The sequence below is a fragment of the Nyctereutes procyonoides genome, unplaced genomic scaffold, assembly GCF_905146905.1.
Source record: "Nyctereutes procyonoides isolate TBG_1078 unplaced genomic scaffold, NYPRO_anot_genome, whole genome shotgun sequence".
In the NCBI taxonomy this organism is placed as follows: Eukaryota; Metazoa; Chordata; class Mammalia; order Carnivora; family Canidae; genus Nyctereutes; species Nyctereutes procyonoides.
Window position 1 is genome coordinate 1326749 of NW_026575046.1, and position 23269 is coordinate 1350017.

Sequence of the window (23269 nt, forward strand, 5' to 3'; positions counted from 1 at the left end):
CAGTCTGTACGGTCTCCAAAAGAATACGGGAGAGAGGACATGGAAAATGTAGACAAGATCCCAAACCACCTGGAGGCCCTTCCCCTGCGCCCGGCTGAGGGCAGGCCCCGGAACATAAGAACGGCGGCCTGCCCCGCGGCCCGGGGAGTGTGCCAGGGCCTGGGCAAGGTCCCCGAGCCTCCTGGGGACCCGCTTCCTCCCGCGCCACCCGTCCCCGGCCCCTCACGTCCAGCCGCGGAGGAGACGGGCGGATTCTAACATGCAGCAGGTCTCGCGGTGGAGGGGATGCCGCTCGCCTCGTGCCCGTCACCCCTGCTCCCACCCGTGGACCCCCATCCGGCCACGCGAGCAGAGCCCACCTCCCGGGACCCTGGGGAACGGTGTCTGGCCGGGAAGAGGGAAGACGGATTTGGCAACACGGGCTGCCCCACGCGGCCCCACAGGTGATCGTCAGTACGTTGTATTCGAAAACTCAAAGGTCTGCGGGATACACAAGCTGACCCAATCGCCCTCATCTCCGCGTCACGATTTGGTGCCGTCGCCGATGAGCCTAAGCACGCCGCCTTCCTCTGAGCGCTTCTCGAGCTCGCCAGGACTAGCAGCACCTCCCTTGCGAGGATGTCGCACACGCAGGGCCAGCGGCACAGCTCTCACCCGGTCCCCTGCAAACGGATTATTGCAGATTCCAAATTAACACTACCCAATGGGATCTTAACAGTTTAGAGATGACTAAGGTGGGGGAAAACAGCGTAAGTACGAGTCCACAAACAGGGAAAGGGGTTGGGGGCAAAACGTTCACAATCTAGGAAAGAAAAGGTCTTTTCCGCGCTTGGCGCGTGCTGATATTTATGTTACTTGTGCTTGCATCACATGCATGGCATTAAATTCCAGGTCTTTCTAGATTTAGACCAAGACCCTCTTCGGGGCTTGCTGCAGGTTTAACAGGCTTGTGTAAAGGCCCGTGGCCCCCCAGAGCGCTCCCCAGACGGGACGCTGCTGTCGCAGAGTGCCCCGATGCTGAGAGTGCTGCGCCAGGCATCACCCGGTCTGGTTCCCTGAGCCTCCCTGAACAAGTCACCCAACCTCCCGGAGTCTGTTCCCTCAGCTGTGAAGCAGCCCCTACACCTCTCAGCTGAGAGGCAAGGTGGCGCGTGACGGCCCTTTCCACTCCCTGGAACAAATCCGCACTCGGCAAAGCAGAAAGAGCACATCAAGCCTGTGGCTCGCCTGCAGAGGAGGTGCAGGGGCCGCCAGGGCCGTGGTTTCAGGCACACGGACAAGGCAATGCTCTCCCACTGCTGATCCCAGCCTTGATGTCTCGGGCTAACGCCAGACGAACCCCCTTGCCGGGGCCATCTGGTCCTGGGCGCGCTCCCGGGAGGCGGCTCCACGCGAGTCACAGCAGCCGCAGCAGCCTTGGCACGGAGGAAGGCCTGATAGGATCTGCTGCCCACTGCAAGCTCAGGCGACGGACTTAAAGGGAACGGGCACTGAGGGGAAACAGCTACAGGAATCTGATTTACTCAAGATTCACTTTCGGGTTAATTTGGATTCATTCTGGATTCGATCACAAGGAAATGCATGGGTGCAGGGGGTCAGAGTGGAGACCTTCGTAAGTCACGGGGTGAGCATGGGGAGCGTAGCTGAGAATACTGTATCGCCTATCTGAAAGTGGCTCAGAAAAGTAATCTTAAAAGTCCTCATCGTTAAGAAAAGACTTTTAGGACTGCACGGGTGGTGTGTATTTTTTCTTTGCCCTCCTTCCCAAAGGCAAAGAACCTGTGTTCTATAAAATTATGATGTGGAGAGAAGTGAGATGAAATTGCGTGCTAAGTGCAGGGAGTACTTTACTGGTCGGCCAACACCGTCATTACTCTCCCCAGGTAAAGACACCCCAAAGTTAAGGGGTGTGTATACAAACAAGGCACGCAGACTGTGCCGGGCTGGTAACGGGGGCTGGAGACAGCAGGTGTCAGCGGCAATCACCTCCACATGTCACGCCGAGTGACAGAATGCTGAACGGGAAACAAAGACGACAAAAGCTACGGCGCAGTGTCATGTACGTTCAGTGAAGTGTAGCTTAGAAACACAGCACCTGTGGAGCAGGACATCCTTTTCCCAGGACGTAGATTTAGAGACGTGTCAAACACCGGGGAACGGGTCGCCGTGTGAGAACAATGTCGGAAAACAGGATGAAGGAAGATCTTTATGACCAGGGAGCCCTCCGTGGTTAGTGAGAGCAAACCTGTGCACCGAGGAAACACAATTAACTGCACTCTGCACCCGAAGTTTACAGAAGCCCTAGGTCTGCCGAGAGGGCCAGTGGGTACGTGGTAAGGGCCAGCGCTCCCCGGCAGCCGCTCTGCAGACACACCGCTCCCACGGCAGCGCCACGTCCTCGGTGGAGCAGGCTTGCTCTCTAAGGGAGAAGAACCTTAACACTTACCTCTTCAGCCCCCTCCACCGGGGACGGAACGAACACCTTCTTGCACACACGGAAAAACCAAGTGGCTCTTCCCGAGTCACAGGATAGCTCGAGGGGTTTGAGCTCCGCGGCGAAGCCCATCTCCGCCGTGACTCCCCTGAGGCACCCGGACAGGGAGCCCCCTCGTGCTGAGCCCTGAGGCCGGCTCTTGTTCCGAAAGCGAGGTCTAAACATTTTACGTTATTTTCTTCCTCAACTAACTGCTCGAGTAAAGGCAGGTCTGGAAACCGAGCCTGAGGGCGCAGTGGGGCACCTTTGCGTGTTCACATCTACAAGTAAAGAACCTTTATGGCAGGCTGACGACATGCCAACCCGCCCAAACTCAAGGAGAGTGACCTGCGCCACGTCACGAGCCGTAACACGCTCAAACGAGGACATTCGCCTTCCTCGTAGCTTCCCAGCCCCCTTCTGGGGGTTCCGATGCCAGGGCAAGGTGGAGTTACTCCTCCCAAAGTCCAATCACACGTGTGGAGAGGACAAGTCACTTCTGCTCTCCCATGTCATTCTGACAGCCAGGAATCAAAAGCTGAGGCTGGAAAGCTTCCGCTAGGCAGCAGTCTGGCTCCCAGAGCCCAGCAGGCATGGCCCGCACTTTGTGAAAACATCACCTTTAACCCCTGTCTAAAAATGACAGCTAAAAGCCGACAGGATTCTGACTTTTATTCTTAGGTAAGAGCAGATAAAGAACAGGGACAAGTAGCAGCAAAAAGGGCCTGTCATCCAATCCGGCTGCGTCCGGGCCTCAGGAAGCGCACCTGTGCAGGACACACACCACTCAATCCTCGGGGACCCTCAGAACCTCACTTGGGGCCTGAAGTGCATCTGCTTGGTGGCATTGTTCTTCATTCCGGTCTTCAGCATCCACTTCGATTTCATCCTCTGGACGTACTGCATGTCCCGCTCATGCAGAAGAGCTGCTCCTGGGGTTGCAGAGGGGACAAGAAATGGGGCAAAGGTTATTTGTGATCAGGAAAAAACCCCAATCGTGAGAGAGACTCTCAGACCTAACTAGAGGGTGGGGGGCGTGGTAACCAGGTTCTTACTGTGAAGGGCACTGACCTGGGGTCTCCACGTAGCGCGTGGGGGTTATACATGCCCAGAGCTACAGACAACCACCTGTACTCGCACACGGTCTCTGGGACAAGCCTCACTAGTTCCCGTCACCTGGACGGGTCTGTAAGCCCCAGAGGTAATGCCCCACTCATCAAAGGTGACAGAAAGGCAGACACTATAAATTGAGTCAGGTGATAGTTCCTGACAAGAGTAAGATGAAGTCAGCATCTGCTAGACCTAAGTGGCAGCCGGCGGCCAGGAAGCCAGTGTAACTAAGCACCGCGGCACTGCACACGGAGCTTATCCGTCTAGGACTTTCCATGCCCGCCTCAGGGAGCTCCCCCGTCTGCTCCAGGCCCCAGGGGGCTGATGGTCTCCCCGAAGATCTAAGCACTGAGCTGCTGTAGCACACGCGTTAGGACAGGCAACCCACAGATCTGCCAGGTGCCAGGGGGTCCTGTTCTTGCTCCCATTTTATAAATGAGGAAACAGAGGCTTTGGTCACTTAAATTACTCATGTTCCTCATGTAAGAACCACGTAGTAAATCAGGTAAGTCGAGTCTGACTCCGTACCTCGAGCTGTTTGCCCCAAGGACACTAGTTAAGTCCTCCGTATAACCTCCAGGATAATTTCCACCTTTGTTGACTACCAAGTACTTATTTCTGTAACTACTATCTATTATATGCCATTTTAGAAAGTTACTGCGCCAGAAATATGAAGTTTTTAAGTAACAGAGCTTTGGGTTTATTGCCATAAACATATCAAGTAGTAACATAAGGCCCCAGAGCCAAGAAGTTCCGTTTCCTCTAGGGAGGACCCATAAGGACATCAATGGAAAGGACTCCAGCCAAGCCCCTCGGGTCCTACGAGGCCCTGGGCTGGTCCACGGTGGTACCCACACACCTGTGCTGCCGGTCCATCCCAGGGCTCTGTACTGCTGCAGTATCCGGCCCACGGCCTTCTGATTCTTAGCAACTGCCACAGCCCGTGACAAGCCAAATCGCTGTTTGTAGTATCTCATCAAGGAGCGGTGACCCACTCTGGCACCTGTTTTTCAAAAAAGCAAGATGGAGATGAAACAAAGTTCTATCCGCTAAAAAATAAAAAAATAAAAATGAAGTAGCATATTAGAAAATGAGAGATGGAAAATCAAAAAATAGAGGGATTTTTATTTTTTTATTTTTTATTTTTTAATAGTAAATTTATTTTTTATTGGTGTTCAATTTGCCAACATACAGAATAACACCCAGTGCTCATCCCATCAAGTGCCCACCAAAAAATAGAGGGATTTTTTTAAAAAAAAGAGAATGGCAAGTCACTGTTACTTGAAACACTCAGCATCTGGTGTGCATGCTTCTCTAGCGATTGACACAGCAAACCTGTAATATGGATAATAGGGCCTGAGAAAGGAGGCAGGGGCCGGAACTTCTTTTTAATACAAAGATAAAGCAAATAATAACCCTGATGTTCAAAACCTAAAAGTCTAGTCTGGATCTAGAGCAAAAAAACCAACCCACCTTTCTTCTGCCTAAATTCTCCATAGTGGTAGTTCTCAAGCCGCTGATTTCTTTACCTCCAGGGACATGTGGAGACACTGCTGGTTGTTATACCTGGAGGAGGCCGGCTAGCGGCTAGCAGACGGAGGTCAAGGGTTGTGCTAAACATGCTGCGGTGCACAGGACAGTCCTCCACAACAGTCATGTGGCCTAAAAGGTCCCACGCTCAGAAACCCTGCCCTGCTGTTTTCTATGTGACAGAAATCACCTGGGAGCCAGAATTCTAAAGGATGATTAAACTGCATTCCCTCTACAGCTTTTGCTTATTAGCAGAATCTGGTAAAACTCTGCAGGTCAACCATGCTTTCAGAGACGAGTCACTGTGGATTCCCCGGCCCGTTCCAGGAAGCGTGCACCCAGCCTCGGTTGCACAGCAGGAAAGTGAAGGGGGCAGAGCGGCTCCCTGACTCGGGCGCCCTCGCAGCAGGGGCTCTCACAAGGTGGTCCTGGCACGGCGGTATCAGCCTCACCCCAGGGCAATCGAATCTGACACTAAGTGTGGTTCTCTCACAGCAACAATAATCAGGTACCTTCCCAGACAAACACGGAGCGATTCCACGACAGCACGTGTCCACCGGGCACGGAACTGCCATTCCCGCTGCAAAGGGGTGAAGGACACATGGCGGCGGAGAACCACGTGCACAGCTTCCAGGAGAGCCTTACATTTACTTCTATCAGACCAGGTCTTTCACCATCTTTTGTGTAGGAAGACCATGAACAGGAGACTATAACTACTCCAGATGGCTGTATTTGCCTTTAGGATCTAGACCTTTCACTTACATGAAAAAATTCTGTCAGGTTATTTTAAGTCCCGATAGCTGGGGCAAGCCACCTGGAAAGGTTTGCTTGCTACACAAACATGGGAAAGTACTTACTTTCAGTTGTTTCTCTGCCATAGGATGCAAGAGATGACTCCCCCCCAAAAAAGACCCTTTCAATTCAAAGATGAGTCGGTTGTTGGATACCAGCAGAGATGAACCTGTCCCCTTGAACCTGTTTCTTCTGGAAGCCACTCGAAGAGTTAACAAAGCTTCTAGACCACAAGGAAAGGATACGATGCAGCTGACGCACGAGACTCCAGCTTCGAAGAAGGCTGCTACAGGAGACCCCAGCACCACTATCATCTTCTATTTATAGTAATAGGTCAGGACGCTCTAGGTTTGCCACACTCAGAATCATTACATGATAATGCTGGGTCACTGGGACAAAGTAAAACAATGTATAATGGTAAGCAGACTTTGGACATATGCATCATTGAAGAACACCCCTGAAAATTCAGGGTTCAGGGTTGAGTTCATTACTCAACACCAAGGTTTGTGACCCCAGCAGGGGAACTGAAAACACAGTTTAGAGCTACCCCTGCCCCGTGTCAATGACAGGAAGCACCAAGAATAACGTGCTAGGAACAGCTCAACTTGAAGGCCCTCATCTAGGAAAATTATTTTTATTTTTATTTTTTAAAGATTTTTATTTATTTATTCATGAGAAACAGAGAGAGAGAGAGGCAGAGACACAGGCAGAGGGAGAAGCAGGCTCCTTGCAGGGAGCCTGACGTGCGACTTGATCCTGGATCCTGGGATCCAGCCCTGAGCCGAAGGCAGACGCTCAACCGCTGAGCCACCCAGGCGTCCCGGAAAATTATTTTTAGAACACAGTGTGACTGCCCAATAAACAGGAGACAGGTTATGTCCTAGTGATGGCAAAGCCACACTCTGTCCATCGACCTTTCACCGTCACAATAACCACTTGGAAAACTGTCTGCTCCTACTTAACAAAGAGACAGTGGAAAAGAAATGACCCCCAGCTGTAATTTTCCCAAGATTAATTACATCTTCTCGTGGATCCACCACCAGTTTCATCCGGCTGCCCAGCTGCTCACTGCCTGCGTCTTTCACAATAACTTATCCACAGGAGCTGAGGAGCAGGGAAGTAAACTCCAGGAAGCGAGCCAGGCCTCAGGCTCCGCATACATGCTCACAGTGCCCCCTGCGGGCGCTCTTTGTCACTGGCTCTCCGATCACCTACTCCTTGGTGATTATGATTAGATCGAGGACGGCCGAACGACCGCTTCTGAAACCGGCTGAAAGTGGACCCTACTAAGTGTGGTCGATTAAATGTCACCAAGGTTTCCACAGTACAGTCCTTCTCAGATCAGCTTCATGCTAACATCCACACTAACTCAGTCGAGTAACTGAAAAGGTTTCTGACCGGCAGCCTCGTTCAAAGACGTAAACGGGACTGGACATACTGCTGTAATACTGCTCCTCGGTTACGGGGCTTACTCAGATCTCCCACTCTCCCGGCTCGTTAGAGAACTTCCCAAACCAGAACTGAGACATGAGGGCAAGTCAATGGACTAGAAACCATCATGTCTCACAGATGGCGAGTTTTTAACAGAAGACGGTGGAACTACAGGTGACATGAAAAGCAAGGTATCAGTCCACCTGGAAGACATTTCAGAATACTAGCAAACTTTGATTCATGAAGAAAGCTATTTATTAAACAAATTCTTTCTTTTTTTAAGATTTCATTTATTTATTCATGAGAGACAGAGAGAGGCAGAGACACAGGCAGAGGGAGAAGCAGGCTCTTCACAGGGAGCCTGACGTGGGACTCGATCTCGGACCCCAGGATCGCCCTGAGCTGCAGACAGATGCGCAACCGCTGAGCCACCCAGGCATCCCTAAACAAATTCTTTAATAAGGTCTCACCAGTCAATCATCTGTGAAGACCCACGAAGCTAGTGAAGGACTTAGATTGTTTTTATCAGTGGCTCTCATTATTCTCCAGGTCACAGGTGTTTTAAACAAACATGCATGGCCACACAGGTGATATTAAAAATTTCACTCATTTTTTTTGAGAAGGCGAGTGTGTGTGCTTGCAGCTCAGGAGCAGGGGGAGGGCCAGAGGGCGAAGCCGACTCCCCGATGAGCAGGGCGCCCTGATGCAAGCTCTATCGCACGACCTCAAGACCATGACCTGAGCTGAAGGCAGACACTTAGCTAACTGGGCCACCCCACACAGGTGACTAAGCACGATGGCCTTTCCCCAGGAAACGGCACATTCAGACGAAGCAATGCAGGCGGCCTGGTTAGGAGCCTGTGAGTACTGCCGCTCACGTCTCTCCAGAGTGTCTACAAGTGCAGTACCTCACAGCAACACCAAACCACTTACTATCCTTCACTACTCCCTGTCCTGAGGCTTATTATCTAATAGTAGGTGGCCAGCAGCAGTGCAAGGAATCCAGGCTTTGTTTTTTATTTTTTTAATTTTTATTTATTTATGATAGTCATACACAGAGAGAGAAAGGCAGAGACACAGGCAGAGGGAGAAGCAGGCTCCATGCACCGGGAGCCCGACGTGGGATTCGATCCTGGGTCTCCAGGATCGCGCCTTGGTCCAAAGGCAGGCGCTAAACCGCTGCGTCACCCAGGGATCCCGGAATCCAGGCTTTAAAAAACCAGGGAAACTGGACCTTCAAATTAATCTCCCGCCACTGTCTTCTTCGACTACATGAGGATGTAGAGACAAGCAATCTGCTGCACGGTGCTGCAGGCCACTGACTGATTCCAAGCCCGAGGCCCCTTAGCCCACAATGGTTCCCTCTGCTCTGCTTCTCCTGGTCTGTGTCAGGCCCAAGACAGTCGACCTTACTTTCCTTTTAAAGTCACCTCCAACCCCTCAATTACTCAGTCAACAAACATTTATCTGGCTCTCGTGTGCCTGAGACCCAGTGCTGAGATGAAAGCAGCAGATGAAACCCCTTTTTAAAAAAGTAAAGGGGGAAGAGAGGCAAGCAAGCCAACAATTACAAAGGAGAGGACTGTTCCGACAGATAGGCAAGTGTCCCAGGAGCAGAGGAGACTCCCCACACTCAGGGCAGGGGCTGAGTTCACAAAAGCTGATGGAGGGGCGAACCCACGTCTTAGCAGCAGTAAGACAGAAGCACCAGCCATGCAAAGTCCCAGAGGAGGGAAACTGCCATTGGGCAGGTAAAGGGATAGAACAGGATACCTGGTGGGGGTCGCACCTGGAAAAACTAACTTATCGGAAGAACAATGGCTCCCCCTGGAGGAATTCCAGAGGAAAAGGAAACAGACTGGCGTTTGTTCTGGGAAGAACGCTCTGGGTGGTAGAGAGGACACCAGAGTGGAGATGGACACATAGGGAGCAGTAATGATGACAGAGACAAGCGTTCAAGAGAAAAAAAGGAAAAAATATTCAAAGGCTATATAAGATTTGCACTTAGGAACCATTTCTACGTGGGAGAGTATCCTGACAAGACGCCCATTTGGGGCTTTGGCTAATCTTAGCTCAATCATCCTAGGAAAAGGTGTTTTCTAGACCCCCCCCCAAAAAAAAGACCCCTAAGTAAAGCTGCAAAACTTTTATGTTTAAATGAAATTTCTCTCAAATAGACTGTATCTCTTAAATAGGATATGCTCATTGTGCACAGTCTGCTATCGAATATGCTGGAGTCAACGCAAAACGAAGCCCCCATTCTTAATGACACGCCAGACGCTACAGGGATCATCTTAGTCAACTTGGGCACAGTCCGGGTCATCACACTCTCCAGTCAAGGACATGGATGCTCATGAGGTAAGGGGCTAAAAGAGCCCGCCCTGGAAATTAAGTTATTCAGCTTATTTCTGCTATAGTGTACTGACATTTCCACCAGAGGAAGGCTACAAGAGATTTTCTGTAATGTATTTTTGCTCCTGTGTCTTGCACAGGCCACAATGCCACGCCTGACAGCGCCCTCATCACTGTAAGGAGAGTTACGTCTTCGAGTCAGGCTCCGCCCGCCCCTTCCTCCTACGTCACACTCTAAAGCTGCCCTTGGCCTCAAAGGTCATTACTCCGAGTTAAGGAGCTGTCCGTACCTAAGCAGTGCTATTCTATGTGAAGAGCCGTGATACAAGACGGTTTCTTGAGCAGTCAGCTCCACGAGCAGGATAGCTGCTCCTGCCCCCACCGTTGCTGCACACCTCCCAAAGACAGGTTGGGAAGACGTGAAAAAGGCTTCACTGACTAGGGTCTTGGGTCAACTCTTCACCCTACTTAAATTGCAGCAGGCTTACAGGTCAAATAAGGCTAATGGACTCTAACCCGCTTGTAAAGATGAAATAATGTAGCCACGTACCAGGCCACCTTTCAGTAAATAGTATCATTAGGACTTTACTATCTCCATGGCTCCATGCCCGTTCCTTCTCACAGGTGCTTCTGTAGCTTCTCCCATTCTCATCAGCTAATCCTAACACTGGAAGCAATAGTGGATGCTTGTCAGACCCATAGCTTTTGTCCCCCCACCTTTTCAGTCAAATCTTGTTCCCTCAAGTAGCAGGCACAATTCCAACTCCCTGCCTCCCTACCAGAATCAGAATACAGAGGCAACCGGGCACTGTCGTTAGGTACGCCTGGGACAGACTACCAGGAGGAAGTCTGAGCAACACGAGGAAACAGGAACCAATTCAAAGAATAAGAGCAGGGCCATGACTTACAAGAAAAACCTAAAAGAGGCAATAATAATAATAATAAAGAACCAAATGCAAAATGTCTATGTATTTGAAAGGAAATGACTGATCAAAGCACTTGGAATCGTAACAGAAGCAAAAACATTGATAATTTCAATGAAACAGCCAACACAGAGCTAAGTGGCAACCTTCAGAATTTACTATGTGTCCAAGAACATAGAACTTAAAAAGTTTAACTATCTTCCTCAGTATGGAAGGGGACTGATGTGACACGCCTAATAATCTCACTGGCATTAAGCTATTTATCTTTGACAAGTGCACTTACCAGAAGGTAGAATCAGCTCCATGGTTTCATCATCGTATTCTACTGTCTTTTCTGAAGGCAATTCCTCAGTCTCATCAGGGTGGTCCCCTTCCTTGTGATCCGGATAGCTACTCCTGTAATGGTGGCATTAATAATGGCATTAATACAAAGACTAACACCCCAGATTTAATTAAAAGATAAATTGTATTTGCAAAATGGCAAACCCACTAGCTACCTCAAAGCAGGGGATATATAGCTACAGGCATGACAAGCTGAAAGGTTCAGTAGAAGAACCAACCTGGGTGCATCCGCTGTAATAAAAAGCACGCAAGTGACCTATAAACTCAAGATGGATCACAGACCTAAATGCAAAACGCAGAACTGTAAGAATGCTTAGAACAGAACATGGGGAAAAAATCTAGATGGCTTAGGGTTTGATGAGGACTTTTTACATACACCACCAAAGGCATGATCCATGGAAGGAATAGTTGGTAAGTTGGACACTTTGTTAAACTTCTGCTCTGGGGAAGACAATGTCAAGGCAATTAAAACACAAGCCATTAGATTGAGAAAAAATATTTGCAGAAGACATATCTGATAAAGGACCATTATTCAAAATACACAAAAAACTCAACAGGAATACAAATCAGATTTAAAAATGGGGCAAAGACCTTACTGGCCACCTCACTAAGAAACACAGATTGTAGACAATGATGCTTCACAGCATGTCACCAGAAAAATGCAAAATCAAATGAGATAACACTACACGTGTATTCAAATGGCCAAAATCCAGAATATGACAACACTAAGCACAGGTGAGAAAGTGGAGCAGCAACAACTCTCATTCATGGGTGGCGGGAACACAAAATGATGCGGCCATTTTGCAAGACAGTTTGGTGGTCGTGCAAAATCAAACATACTCTTTACCACAGGATACAACAATTGTGTTGTTTAGTATTTATCCAAAGGACCTGGAAACATGTCAACACAAAAACCTGCACACTGATGGTTACGGCAGCTTTATCCATAATCGTCCAAACTCAGAAGCAACCAAAATATCCTTCAGTAGGTGAGTGGATAAATGGTGGTACATCCAGACAGACAATGGAATAGTATTCGGTGCTAAAAAGAAATGAACTAGTGAACCATGAAAAGACACAGAGAAAACTTAAATGTGTATTACTAAGTGAAAGACGCCAGTCTGAAAAGACAAGGAGGAAGAATAGGTGGATTCCAGATGATTTTCAGGGCAGTGACACGACACTGTACGCTACTGTAATGGCAGATACACGCCATCGCACCTATGTCCAGACTTAGAAAATGTACAACACTAACAGTGGAGCCCCAATGTAAGCTATGTACTTGGTGATGAGGAGGTGCTAGCGTGAGTTCATCAATTACGACTAGTGAAGGATGTCCATAACCAGGGAGGTTATCATGCTCGTGCCGTTGTGGGGGGCAAAGATTATATGGGAGATCTCTGTGCTTTCTGCTCAAATTTCCTATTAACATCAAATTGCCCTTGAGAAAAAAAAGAGAGACTGGGAAAATAATCTGTAACTGAATTCTTTCTTTCTCCTATTCGTTTCTTCCCAAGATGGTTGCCAGCTAGACAGAAGAGAATGTAGAGCTGGAGATGCAGCTCCCCTCAACTTAACCATTCTAAAAACAAGTTCTAGAATAGAATTCCAATAGAATTCTGTGATCACAGTTCTTTCTAGGCCTGTGTGTCCAATATAGGAGCTACGAGTCACATGTGCTTTTAAGCACTGAGCTTTGAAATCTAGGTAGTGCAACTAAAAAACTAAATTTTTAACTTTTTAACTTAATTTCTAATTAACTTAAATAGCTGTATGCATATACCTAGTAATTACCGTATTGGACACTGCAATTCTAGAAGAACCTCTATGTTCCTAGAAATGTTCTCAGACATATAATTGGAGATAATTGGAGAATAATTGGAGAGTTACACGTCAAAATGTTAAAAGTTAAGACAGATAACCCAATCCCAATAAAGAAACAGACAAGACTTGATCAGACACCCCAGCAGAGATATCCAAATGACCAACTAATATAAAAAGGTTCTCAACTACATTCATTATTATCAGGGAGATGCAAATTAAAACCACAATGGGACACCACTACCCAGCCACCAAAATGGCTGAAATAAAACCTTTTGCTCAATGCAAAAGAAGAATGAGAAATCAGGAGGAAAACCAGGAAGGATGATTTAAGAGACCAGGACTTTTCTGAACACATGCATCTGGAGACTGTGCATGCTTGGCATGGTAACTACACACAACTGCTTGTGTAGCACACCCGTGCTAGGTCAGGACACCTGTGCTAGGTACTGTGACACTGGGAACTAGCTGTTCAAAAGTGCCTGGCACAGATCCCTCGCATCATGGACGAATTATCCAACTTTCTAGTTAAAGGTGAACCACCTATGGGATAATGTCACCATCAAATAAATGCCTGGGTCGGGCCTCGTTCAGCAACCACCTCAATTACCTTAGGAGACTGTTTGTGATTCAAGGACTCTTAGGGAAACCAAAGGATGAAATCTAACCTCAGTCCCTCTGTTTGCAAGGTAACTGGCAAAACTGAGCTCCTAACCCTTTAAACAACAAAAGAAGAAAAACAAGTTTTCAAGTCAGACAAACTTCACTTTGGGCCTGAGATCGTCTCTCTATCAGATCTCTTTTATTAAATGTGTATGTTCAACTCTCATAGTCAGTTTCTTATCTACAAACCGAGAAGTAACAATCACCCATATGGAAGAGTTATAAATTATAAAGCACATAATTGTACTGTGCCAGACACGTGGTAAGCACTGGCACACCTAAGATCAATGCAAATACGATGACCTCACTGTGCTTACAAACCACAGACTTACCTAAAATCATAGAAGTCTGCAAATTCCAAAGCAGCATTGCCATCTGTGAAGAGCTTACAGTGGCTTTTGTCATTCATGTGTGCCTGTACAGCTTCCGTGGAGTAGAAGGATTTCCCCTTCTCATTGCACCACAAGCAAATCTTCCCAACACCAACTTTCTCTCCTGGAAAAATAATTTGAAGACAAAACATAAGAGGAGCTTTCCGCCGCCAGGTTAAAGCTCACAATTTATCTCCACGATTCAAAAAAACATGCATCATTTTTTATCTTTACGAAATAAGCAGATAATTCAATAAAAGACTGACGAGAAACAAAAAATGAATGTTCCCTTAAAATCTGTCCCCCAATAATGTGGTATTTCCTCATTAAAAGGAAAATTATTGTACTCACCCAGATACTTAATCAGTCCCTTAAGATCTGAAAGATACTCTATATCGGGAATAAAGAAGCTGTGGACTTTAGTCATATGAGCCACATTCTTCATCAGAGAGCTTGAGTGATGGGGACAAAATAAGCAGTCTGTTATGGGGATGGCACCAATGAGGGGGCCTCCCGCAGCCTCCTCCTCCTCTACGTCCTGCTCCTCCACGTCATCCATGGCGTCAGCATCCTCACATTCCAACTCCTCATCAGAATCAATATCTTCCCAATCTTCAAGCCAGAGATTTTAAAAAAAAAAAAAAAAACAGTTTAAGAAAGTGGTAACTACAATCGAAGAAACCATAATGATTCATAAATAGGAGATGGTACAGTCTTACATCTGGGGAGACAGAGTGCTAATTACATCCAAGGACAGACCCTCTTTTAAGATCTCAATTTTAGCTGGTCCCTTCACACAGACGAGCTTGTACCGCTAAAGACTCCTTAATCTTTCTTTTCCAGCATACTGGAGTCTGTACTTCCTTCCTAAGCCTATAGGAACACATACAATCCATATTAATGGGATGTGGGATGAGACCAGGAGGGAATAAATAGCTCATAAAAAAGAGGAGGCTTGGTTGCTGGCTCCACCTCCACATTTCAGGTTAGCTAGTTGATTCTGAAGCCCCCGTTTTGTTGTTTTAAGCAACTAAATTAGACGCAGAGCCATCCTACCTAGAAACCCAGCAGAATCCCAAGTCCTACATTCGTTGGTGCAGGCGGTATCATGCCCTCCTATGCGAACAGCAAATGCCTCCTCACTCAATACAGAAGTCATCAACAACACCCAAAGCATCCAATCAAGAAACAGGCAGAGGACATGAACAGACACCTCTTCAAAGACACAGACGTGGCCAACAGACACGTGAAAAAACGCTCCACATCCCTCGGTACCAGGGAAATACAAATCAGCACCACAAGGAGATCCCACCAGTCAGAACGGCTAAAATTAACAAGTCAGGAAATGACAGATGTTGGTGAGCATGTGTAGAAAGGGGAAACCCCTTAACACACCGTTGATGGGAATGTGAACTGGTGCAGCCACTGAGGAAAACCGTGAAGGCTCCTCAAAAAGTTGAAAATGGAGCTACCCGATGACCCAGCAATTGCTCTACTAGGTATTTACCCCAAAGATACACATGCAGTGGTCCAAAGGGGCACCTGCTCCCCAATGTTCACAGCAGCAATGTCCACAACAGCCAAACTAGGGAAAAGAACCTGGAAGCCCAGCGACAGATGATGTGGTCTCTCTATATATACAATGGGCTATTCAGCCGCCCCCAAAAAACAAAAACAAACAAAAAAAAACCACACAAAAACACACAAACCCCACAGAGGGACGCCTGGAGGGCTCAGCAGTGGAGCATGTGCCTTTGGCTCAGGGCATGACCCCGGGGTCCCGGGATCGAGTCCCTGCAGGGGGCCAGCTTCTCCCTCTGCCTGTGTCTCTGCTGCTCTCGGTCTCTCTCATGAATAAATAACATCTTTAAAAGCAGAAGGTATCATGCATCATATGACCTCACTCGCGTGGGATTTAATAAACAAAGCAGAAGTTCCCAGAGGAAGAAATAAAACAAGATGAAATCAGAGAGGGAGACAAACCCTAAGAGACCCTGATCATGGGACACGAACTGAGGGCCCCCTGGAGGGTGGGGGACGGGGTACCTGGGCGAAGCGACGGGCCCTGAATCACTGACCTCCACCTCTGAAACCAGCAATACCTTATAGGTCAACTGGACTTAAACATTAAAAAGAAGAAAAAGAAAAAGAAAGCAGCAGCAGCCCCAACTAACTATTCGCAGTCATGACCTATCGACCTCTCCATGGACCGCCCGCAAAGCATAAACTCCCGCACGGACATCCGGGATCGGCGCTGACAACGACGGCAAAACGGTGAATCATCAAATCAAACGCGGGCGACAGGCGCCGTGGAGCCGCCCGGGGCCCGAGTGCGCGACAGGCAAGCGGCGGACACAGGGCGCGCCGGCCTCGGGAGGGCATTACCGTCGTCGTCCTCCTGCAGGGGCCCCTCCAGGTGCTCCTCCGGGTGCCCCTCCGCCGGCCGCCGCCCCGCCAGCCTCCTCGCCCGCTGCTCGAACCACTGGAGGCGCGGGGGCCTGTCGGGGGCCGCGGGCGCGGGGCTCCGGGGCCGCTGCGCGGGCGCCGCGGGGGCCTTGGCGGGGGGCGCGGCCGGCCGGGCCTTGATGGCCTGCTGGATGGCCGCGTTCAGGGCGTCCTTGTCCACGCCGTCCGCGCCCAGCCCCTTCTCCAGGTTCTTGGCGTTCCTCAGCTGCACCTGCCGGCTCACGGCGCGCACCGCCGCCCTCTCCAGCTCCGCGTGCCGCCGCGACTGCAGGTGGTTCTCGTAGGCGTTGAAGGACGCGAACCTCTTGCCGCACACGGCGCAGTAGGTGGCCGCGCCCTTGCTCTCCGGCTCCGCCACGGCCCGCTGCGCCCGCACGCGCTCCTGGAAGCCCTCGGCGCTCACCGGGCCCATGGCCGCCACCTTGCGCTTCAGGTTGTAGCGGTGCCAGTCGCTCTTGTAGTGCGCCCGCTGCACCTCCGCGTCGCCGAACGCCACCCGGCAGGTGATGCAGGTGTAGGTCGCCATCGCCGGGGCCCACGAACCAGCCCACCCAGGCGAGCCCGCCGACCCCAGGACGCGCAGCCCCAGCCCCGCACGCGCCGGCCGCGCTCTGCGACGACTTCCGGCCCGCCAGGGAAGTTATGCCAGCCGGGCCGGAAGTCCCGCCTCCGAGCCGCAGCCGCGCCGGAAGTCGAGGGCAGGCCCGGGACTGGCCTGGCCCCGCCCCCTCGGCCTGAAGCGGGTGTAGGTTAAGGCGGCACGGGGAGGGCGCTGCAAGGGTCGGCCTGACGGCGGCGCGGACGGGGCCACACCCCGACGTGGATGTTGATTGGGCCAGCCCGAGGTGGGCGGGATCGCCCGAGGTGGGTGGGGATTGGGCCAGCTGGGCCAGCCCGAGGTGGGCGGGGACTGAGCCTGAGGTGGGCGGGGACTGGGCCAGCCCGAGGTGGGCGGGGATTGGGCCAGCCCTAGGTGGGCGGGGATTGGGCCAGCCCGAGGTGGGCGGGATCGGGCCAGCCCGAGGTGGGCGGGATCGGGCCAGCCCGAGGTGGGCGGGGATTGGGCCAGCTGGGCCAGCCCGAGGTGGGCGGGGACTGAGGCCGAGGGGGGCGGGGACTGGGCCGAGGGGGGCGGGGACTGAGCCCGAGGGGGGCGGGGACTGGGCCGAGGGGGCGGGGACTAGGTCCGCGGGGCTCTGCCCCGCGCATCGCCCACCCGGTCGCTCTCCCGGGGGCGCGGAGGACGGAGCCGGTGCCCACACGTCCGGGAAGGGAGACCCGGGCCGGAGGCTGCGGGAATTCGCAGGGACGCGGGGGGCCGGGGCAGCCTCCCCGCGAGGGGCGCGCGCCAGACGCTGGGACGGAGGAGTTCGGCCGCCCCGGCGCTGCGCCCCCGCCCCCGCCCCCGCCCGCCCGGGCACCCCGCTTCCAGGGGTGCGGACACGCGGCTGAGACGGGCGCGGGCAGGGCGGGGCGGCGATCAGCCCGACGCTGCGCTCGCTCGCGGGGGCCGGGGGGCGGCGGCACCGGGGGGGCGTGGCCCCCGACTGCAGCCCCGCCCCTTTAGTTCAGGACCCGAACCTACTGAGCCACCCCGGCGCCCCCCCCACCCCGGACCCAGGCGCCCCCGCAGCCGGCCACCGCCCCGCCACGCGCCCCCGCACCCAGGCGCCCCATCACCCCCAAGCCAGGCGATCCCCCACCCAGGCACCCCATCACCCAGGTTCCCCATCACCCAGGCATCCCCCAAGCCAGGCGATCCCCTACCCAGGCGCCCCATCACCGAGGCGCCCCATCACCTAGGCACCCCCAAAGCCAGGCACCCCCCCAGTCAGGTGCCCCATCACCCAGGCACCCCATCACCCAAGCACCCCCCACCCAGGTGCCCCATCACCCAGGCACCCCCCAAGCCAGGCGATCCCCCACCCAGGCGCTCCATGACCGAGGCGCCCCATCACCTAGGCACCCCCAAAGCCAGGCACCCCCCAGTCAGGTGCTCCATCACCCAGGCACCCCACCACCCAAGCACCCCCCACCCAGGCACCCCATCACCCAGGCGCCCCATCACCTAGGCACCCCCGAAGCAGGCGCCCCCCAGTCAGGTGCCCCATCACCCAGGCACCCCATCACCCAGGCCCCCCTGACCCAGGTGCCCCATCACCCAGGTGTCCCTCAGCCAGGCCCCCCCAAGCACCCCAACTGATTTCACCGCGTACCCCTTGGAGTGCTGGATCTCAGGGAAGCCGCCGTCCTGGCCCCCCAGACCATCTCCTTTCTACCGCCAGGCTGGACACCCCATCACCCAGGTGCCCCCGATGCTGGCGCCCGGACTGTTCAGTATTTGAAACGAACCTCTTACCGCGGAAGTTATCCGATGGGGATTTTTATTCCAGAAAACTTGGTTTTGAGATCATCAAAACCTTTTCAAGTTGCTCAGCCGCCCGGAGAAGAGGCCACCATGTACCTGCGACTAGCCATGGACGGGGAGAAACCAAACTGCTGTGTATTTTCATGCTTTTCTAAAAGGTAAAGCCAAAGATGGCTGTGTAAGGAGATTTTGGTTTCTTTTACTTTTTTCTTATTCTCTCTCCTGTGGTTCTTCCAGCATCTCGTCATTCTTCGTGTGTCATTTCCTTCCTGCCTCCTTCAGTCCGTGTTCACGAGCCCCCACTCCAGTGTCTGAACCCCTGGGAGTTCCACACCCTTTCCTTTCCCTCCTGCGGGGACCCCGAGGTCTGCACACCCCAGGGCCCCGCTCGCCCCCACCCCCGGGGCCTCCTCTTCCCTAAGCCCTTCTTCCTCACAGGTCACTCTTCCCGATGGATCGGGGATGGCTGCCTGATGCCCACAGAATGCAGCTGCGGCTCCTTTGCCTTCCAGTAGCTCCGGTTCCCTGCCCCCGTGTGACCAGTCTCCGGGGGGTGTTCCTGCCACACCCCAGCAGCTGACACCTGCCGAGTCCTGCACGACAGCCCGACTCTGACACCGGCGACCCGGCGACAGCATCAGCTCCCCAGGTTGAGGACTCCCCACTCCCCACAGGACTGCGCCCACGTGGACCCCGGGAGCAGGTCCAGGGCCACCCGTGCAGACCCACGGCCTCGAAGCCGCCCGCCCTCTGCAGTCTGACTGATTCGCAGAGTGGCTCACGAAACTCAGGAAACCCGGTGACTTACTGGTTTATTAGAAAGGACATGAAAAGATACAGATGAACAGCCAGAGATGAAGACACACACAGGGTGAGGTCCAGAAGGGTCCTAAATACAGGAGCTTCTGTCCCCGTGGAGCCTGGGTGCAGTCACCCACCTGGCACATGGATTTGTTCCGCTTCACTAACCGAAAAGCTCTGACCCCCCCCCCCCCCCCCCGTTGTGGGGTTTTATGGAGGTTTCCTTAGTAGGCCTGACTGATTAAATCTTTGGTGATTGAACTCAGCCTCCAGCTACTTTCTCCTCCCCACAGGTCGGTTCCCCTGGCAACCAGCTCTCATCCTTAGGCCATCTAAGGGGCTTTCCAAAAGTCATAATCAAAAACATAGTCATTCCTTTAAAATACTCTTCTAATTCTAAATTAAGGAATCTTTACCCTCAAGGAGTTTCTTACAATTTGATAGGGATGATGATAAATACACAATGAACACATTAAAGACTGGGCCACTTACAACAAAACATAAAGGGGCAATGGGATTTAGGATAGAAAAATCTCATCCGACTAGAGACCAGAAAAGTTTTCATTAAGAAGCTGACATTTCAGATGGGTCCCGAAGGAGCGGGGAAACTGAAGACTTCATCTGCAAGTGGAGCAGGGAGGTGGAAAGTAGAAGAAATACTGTGAAGGGGCCAAACTAAGGGACATATTTAGGAAGAATGTTAGTCTAGTTTGCATCGAAGCATAGGATACAGGTAAAGATGAGGAAATAGGATTAGAGAGGATTAAGGTATCGTATTGGGTAGAGGACTGAATTCCATACTTTGTTGTTCATTCTTCATTTGCTAAAACAGTAGGCACTCAAAAAAAATGTTGCAGTTTACATGGGCATCAGGAACAGAAGTGGTCCTTGAGATCCAACAGCAGTACCTGGAATGGACTGGAAAAATACTTGAAAGGAGCGGGTCTGTAGCCAACAGCTCCTCGGTAAACGCAAGATGATTGGCCAAGGGACCTTGTGTTGAACTTCTCTGCCATATACTCAGAATATTATGTTAATGTGTCTAATTCCTGTTGACCGTACTATGAAAAAGGTTTCTTACCTAATTAATCGTTTTACTGAAGAATTTAAACTGAGACTGCCCATGTAAAAAATTTAGATTTGAAAATCTTAAAAATTAAAATTCTTTCTGGACACTGTGACACAGCCCTCAAGATCATTTAATTGCCAAACTAGTGAAGTTATGCTACACACCGTAAAAGTGACAGTATCAATGACGATGTGGTTCCTTTTCAATCCTGACAGATGTTGGGACATTGATTTTTGATAATTACAAAATTTAAAATAAGAGGAAATAAATTCACCTGCAAGTCAGCTGAGATACTAACATTGATATGTAGTGTTCTCTTGTGACAGGCTTACTACTTTCCACATACCTATATTGCAGTAGCAACTTGGTTTTTAAAAGGAAAACCTTAAAAGGGTTGGATGGGATTACTTTTGGGGGATAACAAAGAATATAAAAAACTAACATTTAGTAAATGGTTTACAAGTTCTGTGAATTTGGTGTTCATTAAAAAATGTTAAGTAGAGAATTTTTATTTTCAATAGACAACTTTAATACGTTTTACTACCTCTTGGTTTTTGGGTGTCTAGATATGCAGAGTTTTCTGTTCTTAAATTAACAAAGAAGTGAGAATACCTGGTTATCATAGCATTTACAATAGTATAGATCAGCTGATTTCTGGATTCTTTGAAAAAAAAACCTAAAAATTCAGTCATTAATATTTAGTAAACTTCTGAACTATTTAAAATTATGATCATTCTTAATGTATCTAAAAAACAAAAAATTAGATAACATAATATACTAGAAAGAGAATACGCTCTGGGGACAAACTGGCTTTCCCCCTTACTAGCTATGTGACTTTGGAAATGAAAATTGATTTAACCCTGTCCTTCTGATAAATGCTCTTACTACTGCTTAATTGTAGAGTCATCAGGATTACACGTGATTGTAACTGTAACTGAGTATTTTCTATGTATTGGACGAACAGTTGGCAAACTTTTCCTATAGAGGGTATGATAGTAAATGTTTTGGCTTTGTTAGGCCTATGGTCCCTGCCACAATTATTCAACTTTTTTCTTTATATAAAAAGAGAAAATATAAAAGCAGCCATAGACAGTACATAAATGAGTGTGTCTATGTTCCAAAAAAACTTTATTTATGGATGAATTTTTAATTTCATATATTTTACACAAGTCATGAACTCTTCTGATTTTTTTCAACTATTTAAAAACCTTTAAAAAATCATTCTTAGCTGCTATTCCATATAAAAACAGCCGCAGACCAGATTTGGCCCATAAGCCATAGTTTGCCAAAGCCAGTCTTAGACACTGAATTACACACTATGGGATGCAGATGCTATAACTTAATTTTATAGATGAAGGAAACAGGTATAGATCTAATGTGAATGACTTGGAGCCTCCCAGCCAGTGTTAGATCCATTAAAAATGGCTAGTTTAGAACCTCACACGTGGTCCAGAGTCAACTGAAAAAATAGACATTTTTGCAACACTTTTCATCTTTTTTATTCCACAGCATTTCCGGGATTATGAGGCCAATATACTGCTACTCCTACTGAAAGAACTTTAGAGTTTTCTTATAAGCAGGTACTTGTTGATTGACTTTGTTTTAATGTTTGAAAAGGTGGTTTAGTTGAAACACAGGTAGGAAAAAAAAAAATCACTCTCTCGGTTATATATAGCCTCCCCCCGCCCCCCGCCCCGAAAGTGCTTCAGATACTTTTTTCCATTCATTCTAAAAAGATTCTTGTGTAAGAGAATAATTAGCTTCCTAATTTTTTGTTTGGGGAACCCGAAGTGGTAGTTTGAGGACGTTATGTGGCTTTCACATTGTATCTTAAGGGGTCATAATATTAACATTAGAACTAGAACTGGTATTTATGACATCCCATACTAACTTAACTGCTGCAGTGGAAATGGAGGGATAATACACAAAAATATATTTCTGAGGCTTTCTACCTTTATCATGATACAAATGACCTATGACAACTACAGTTTAATAAGGGTTTTCAGAATAATTTCCTATCTTGTAACTAATATAACTGAAGCAGTGTATAAAGAACTACATCAACCTAAATTATAAACAGAAAGGAAAATGTTTAAGTCACTTTTTTCTTAAATGTAGATTTGCTTCTTGCCTAAAATCAGCAGTATACTAGCATTTGCTATTTTTTAAAAGCTGAAGAGTTGCACTTATTTCAAAGACAGGAGTGAGACGCTTAAATGTGTTGAGGACGTTTGCCAATTACAATTATAAATATTTCTTTTCCTAATATTCTATTACATGGGGGGAGCGGTTTAAAAATCACTTCTGAGAATTTTTAGAGTAAGGGAAAAGCAATGATGATTCAAAATGAGAATATAAACAGGGCTGTAAGCCTGGATTGACTTTCCAAAGCAAGCTTGAACTTCTTGAGCTCTGCTTCATTGTTTCAGGTCAAAATGCATAATCAATGTATGCTATTTCCATCGTCTCATTTTGCTCAGCATTCTTTTGCAAAGCATTTTTTCTACAACTCCTTTGCAATTAAAAAGAATCCATGTTTCACACTTTAATGAATGCATAAATTCTCACAGTAAGGGGTAAGTAGTCCCCACTGGGACTGGATCACTTATCGGGGTTTACTGTTACTATACCTTAAAATCAGAAATAGGATTATATACAGTACATCCACCAACACATTCACACACACACACACACACACACAACCCCACAGCACCCCTCTTTGTCTGAATTAGGAGTACTGTTACTGCACTGGGTACA

The 23269-nt window shown here is 49.5% G+C and overlaps 1 protein-coding gene and 1 long non-coding RNA gene across 3 annotated transcripts; one reads left to right on the forward strand and one right to left on the reverse strand.

The window, feature by feature from the left end:
• Positions 1 to 3130: 3130 nt before the first annotated feature.
• Positions 3131 to 16884, reverse strand: ZNF622 (zinc finger protein 622). Of its 2 annotated transcripts, XM_055325397.1 has the most exons (6): positions 16194 to 16884; positions 14160 to 14420; positions 13770 to 13932; positions 10895 to 11007; positions 4443 to 4586; positions 3131 to 3405 (listed from the first exon to the last, which is right to left on the reverse strand). In XM_055325397.1, exons 1-6 carry the CDS (start codon positions 16798 to 16800, stop codon positions 3278 to 3280), a joined length of 1416 nt encoding a protein of 471 aa, XP_055181372.1. In that variant the 5' UTR covers positions 16801 to 16884; the 3' UTR covers positions 3131 to 3277. The 2 variants fall into 2 exon arrangements, with proteins under 2 accessions (XP_055181372.1, XP_055181373.1); XM_055325398.1 differs by lacking the exons at positions 3131 to 3405; positions 4443 to 4586 and adding an exon at positions 4595 to 6294.
• A 157-nt stretch (positions 16885 to 17041) lies between these two features.
• Positions 17042 to 22299, forward strand: LOC129509527 (uncharacterized). The gene is made up of 3 exons (XR_008664368.1): positions 17042 to 17138; positions 18560 to 18800; positions 19081 to 22299. It is a non-coding gene; the product is annotated as an uncharacterized LOC129509527 (long non-coding RNA).
• The last annotated feature ends 970 nt before the right edge of the window (positions 22300 to 23269 follow it).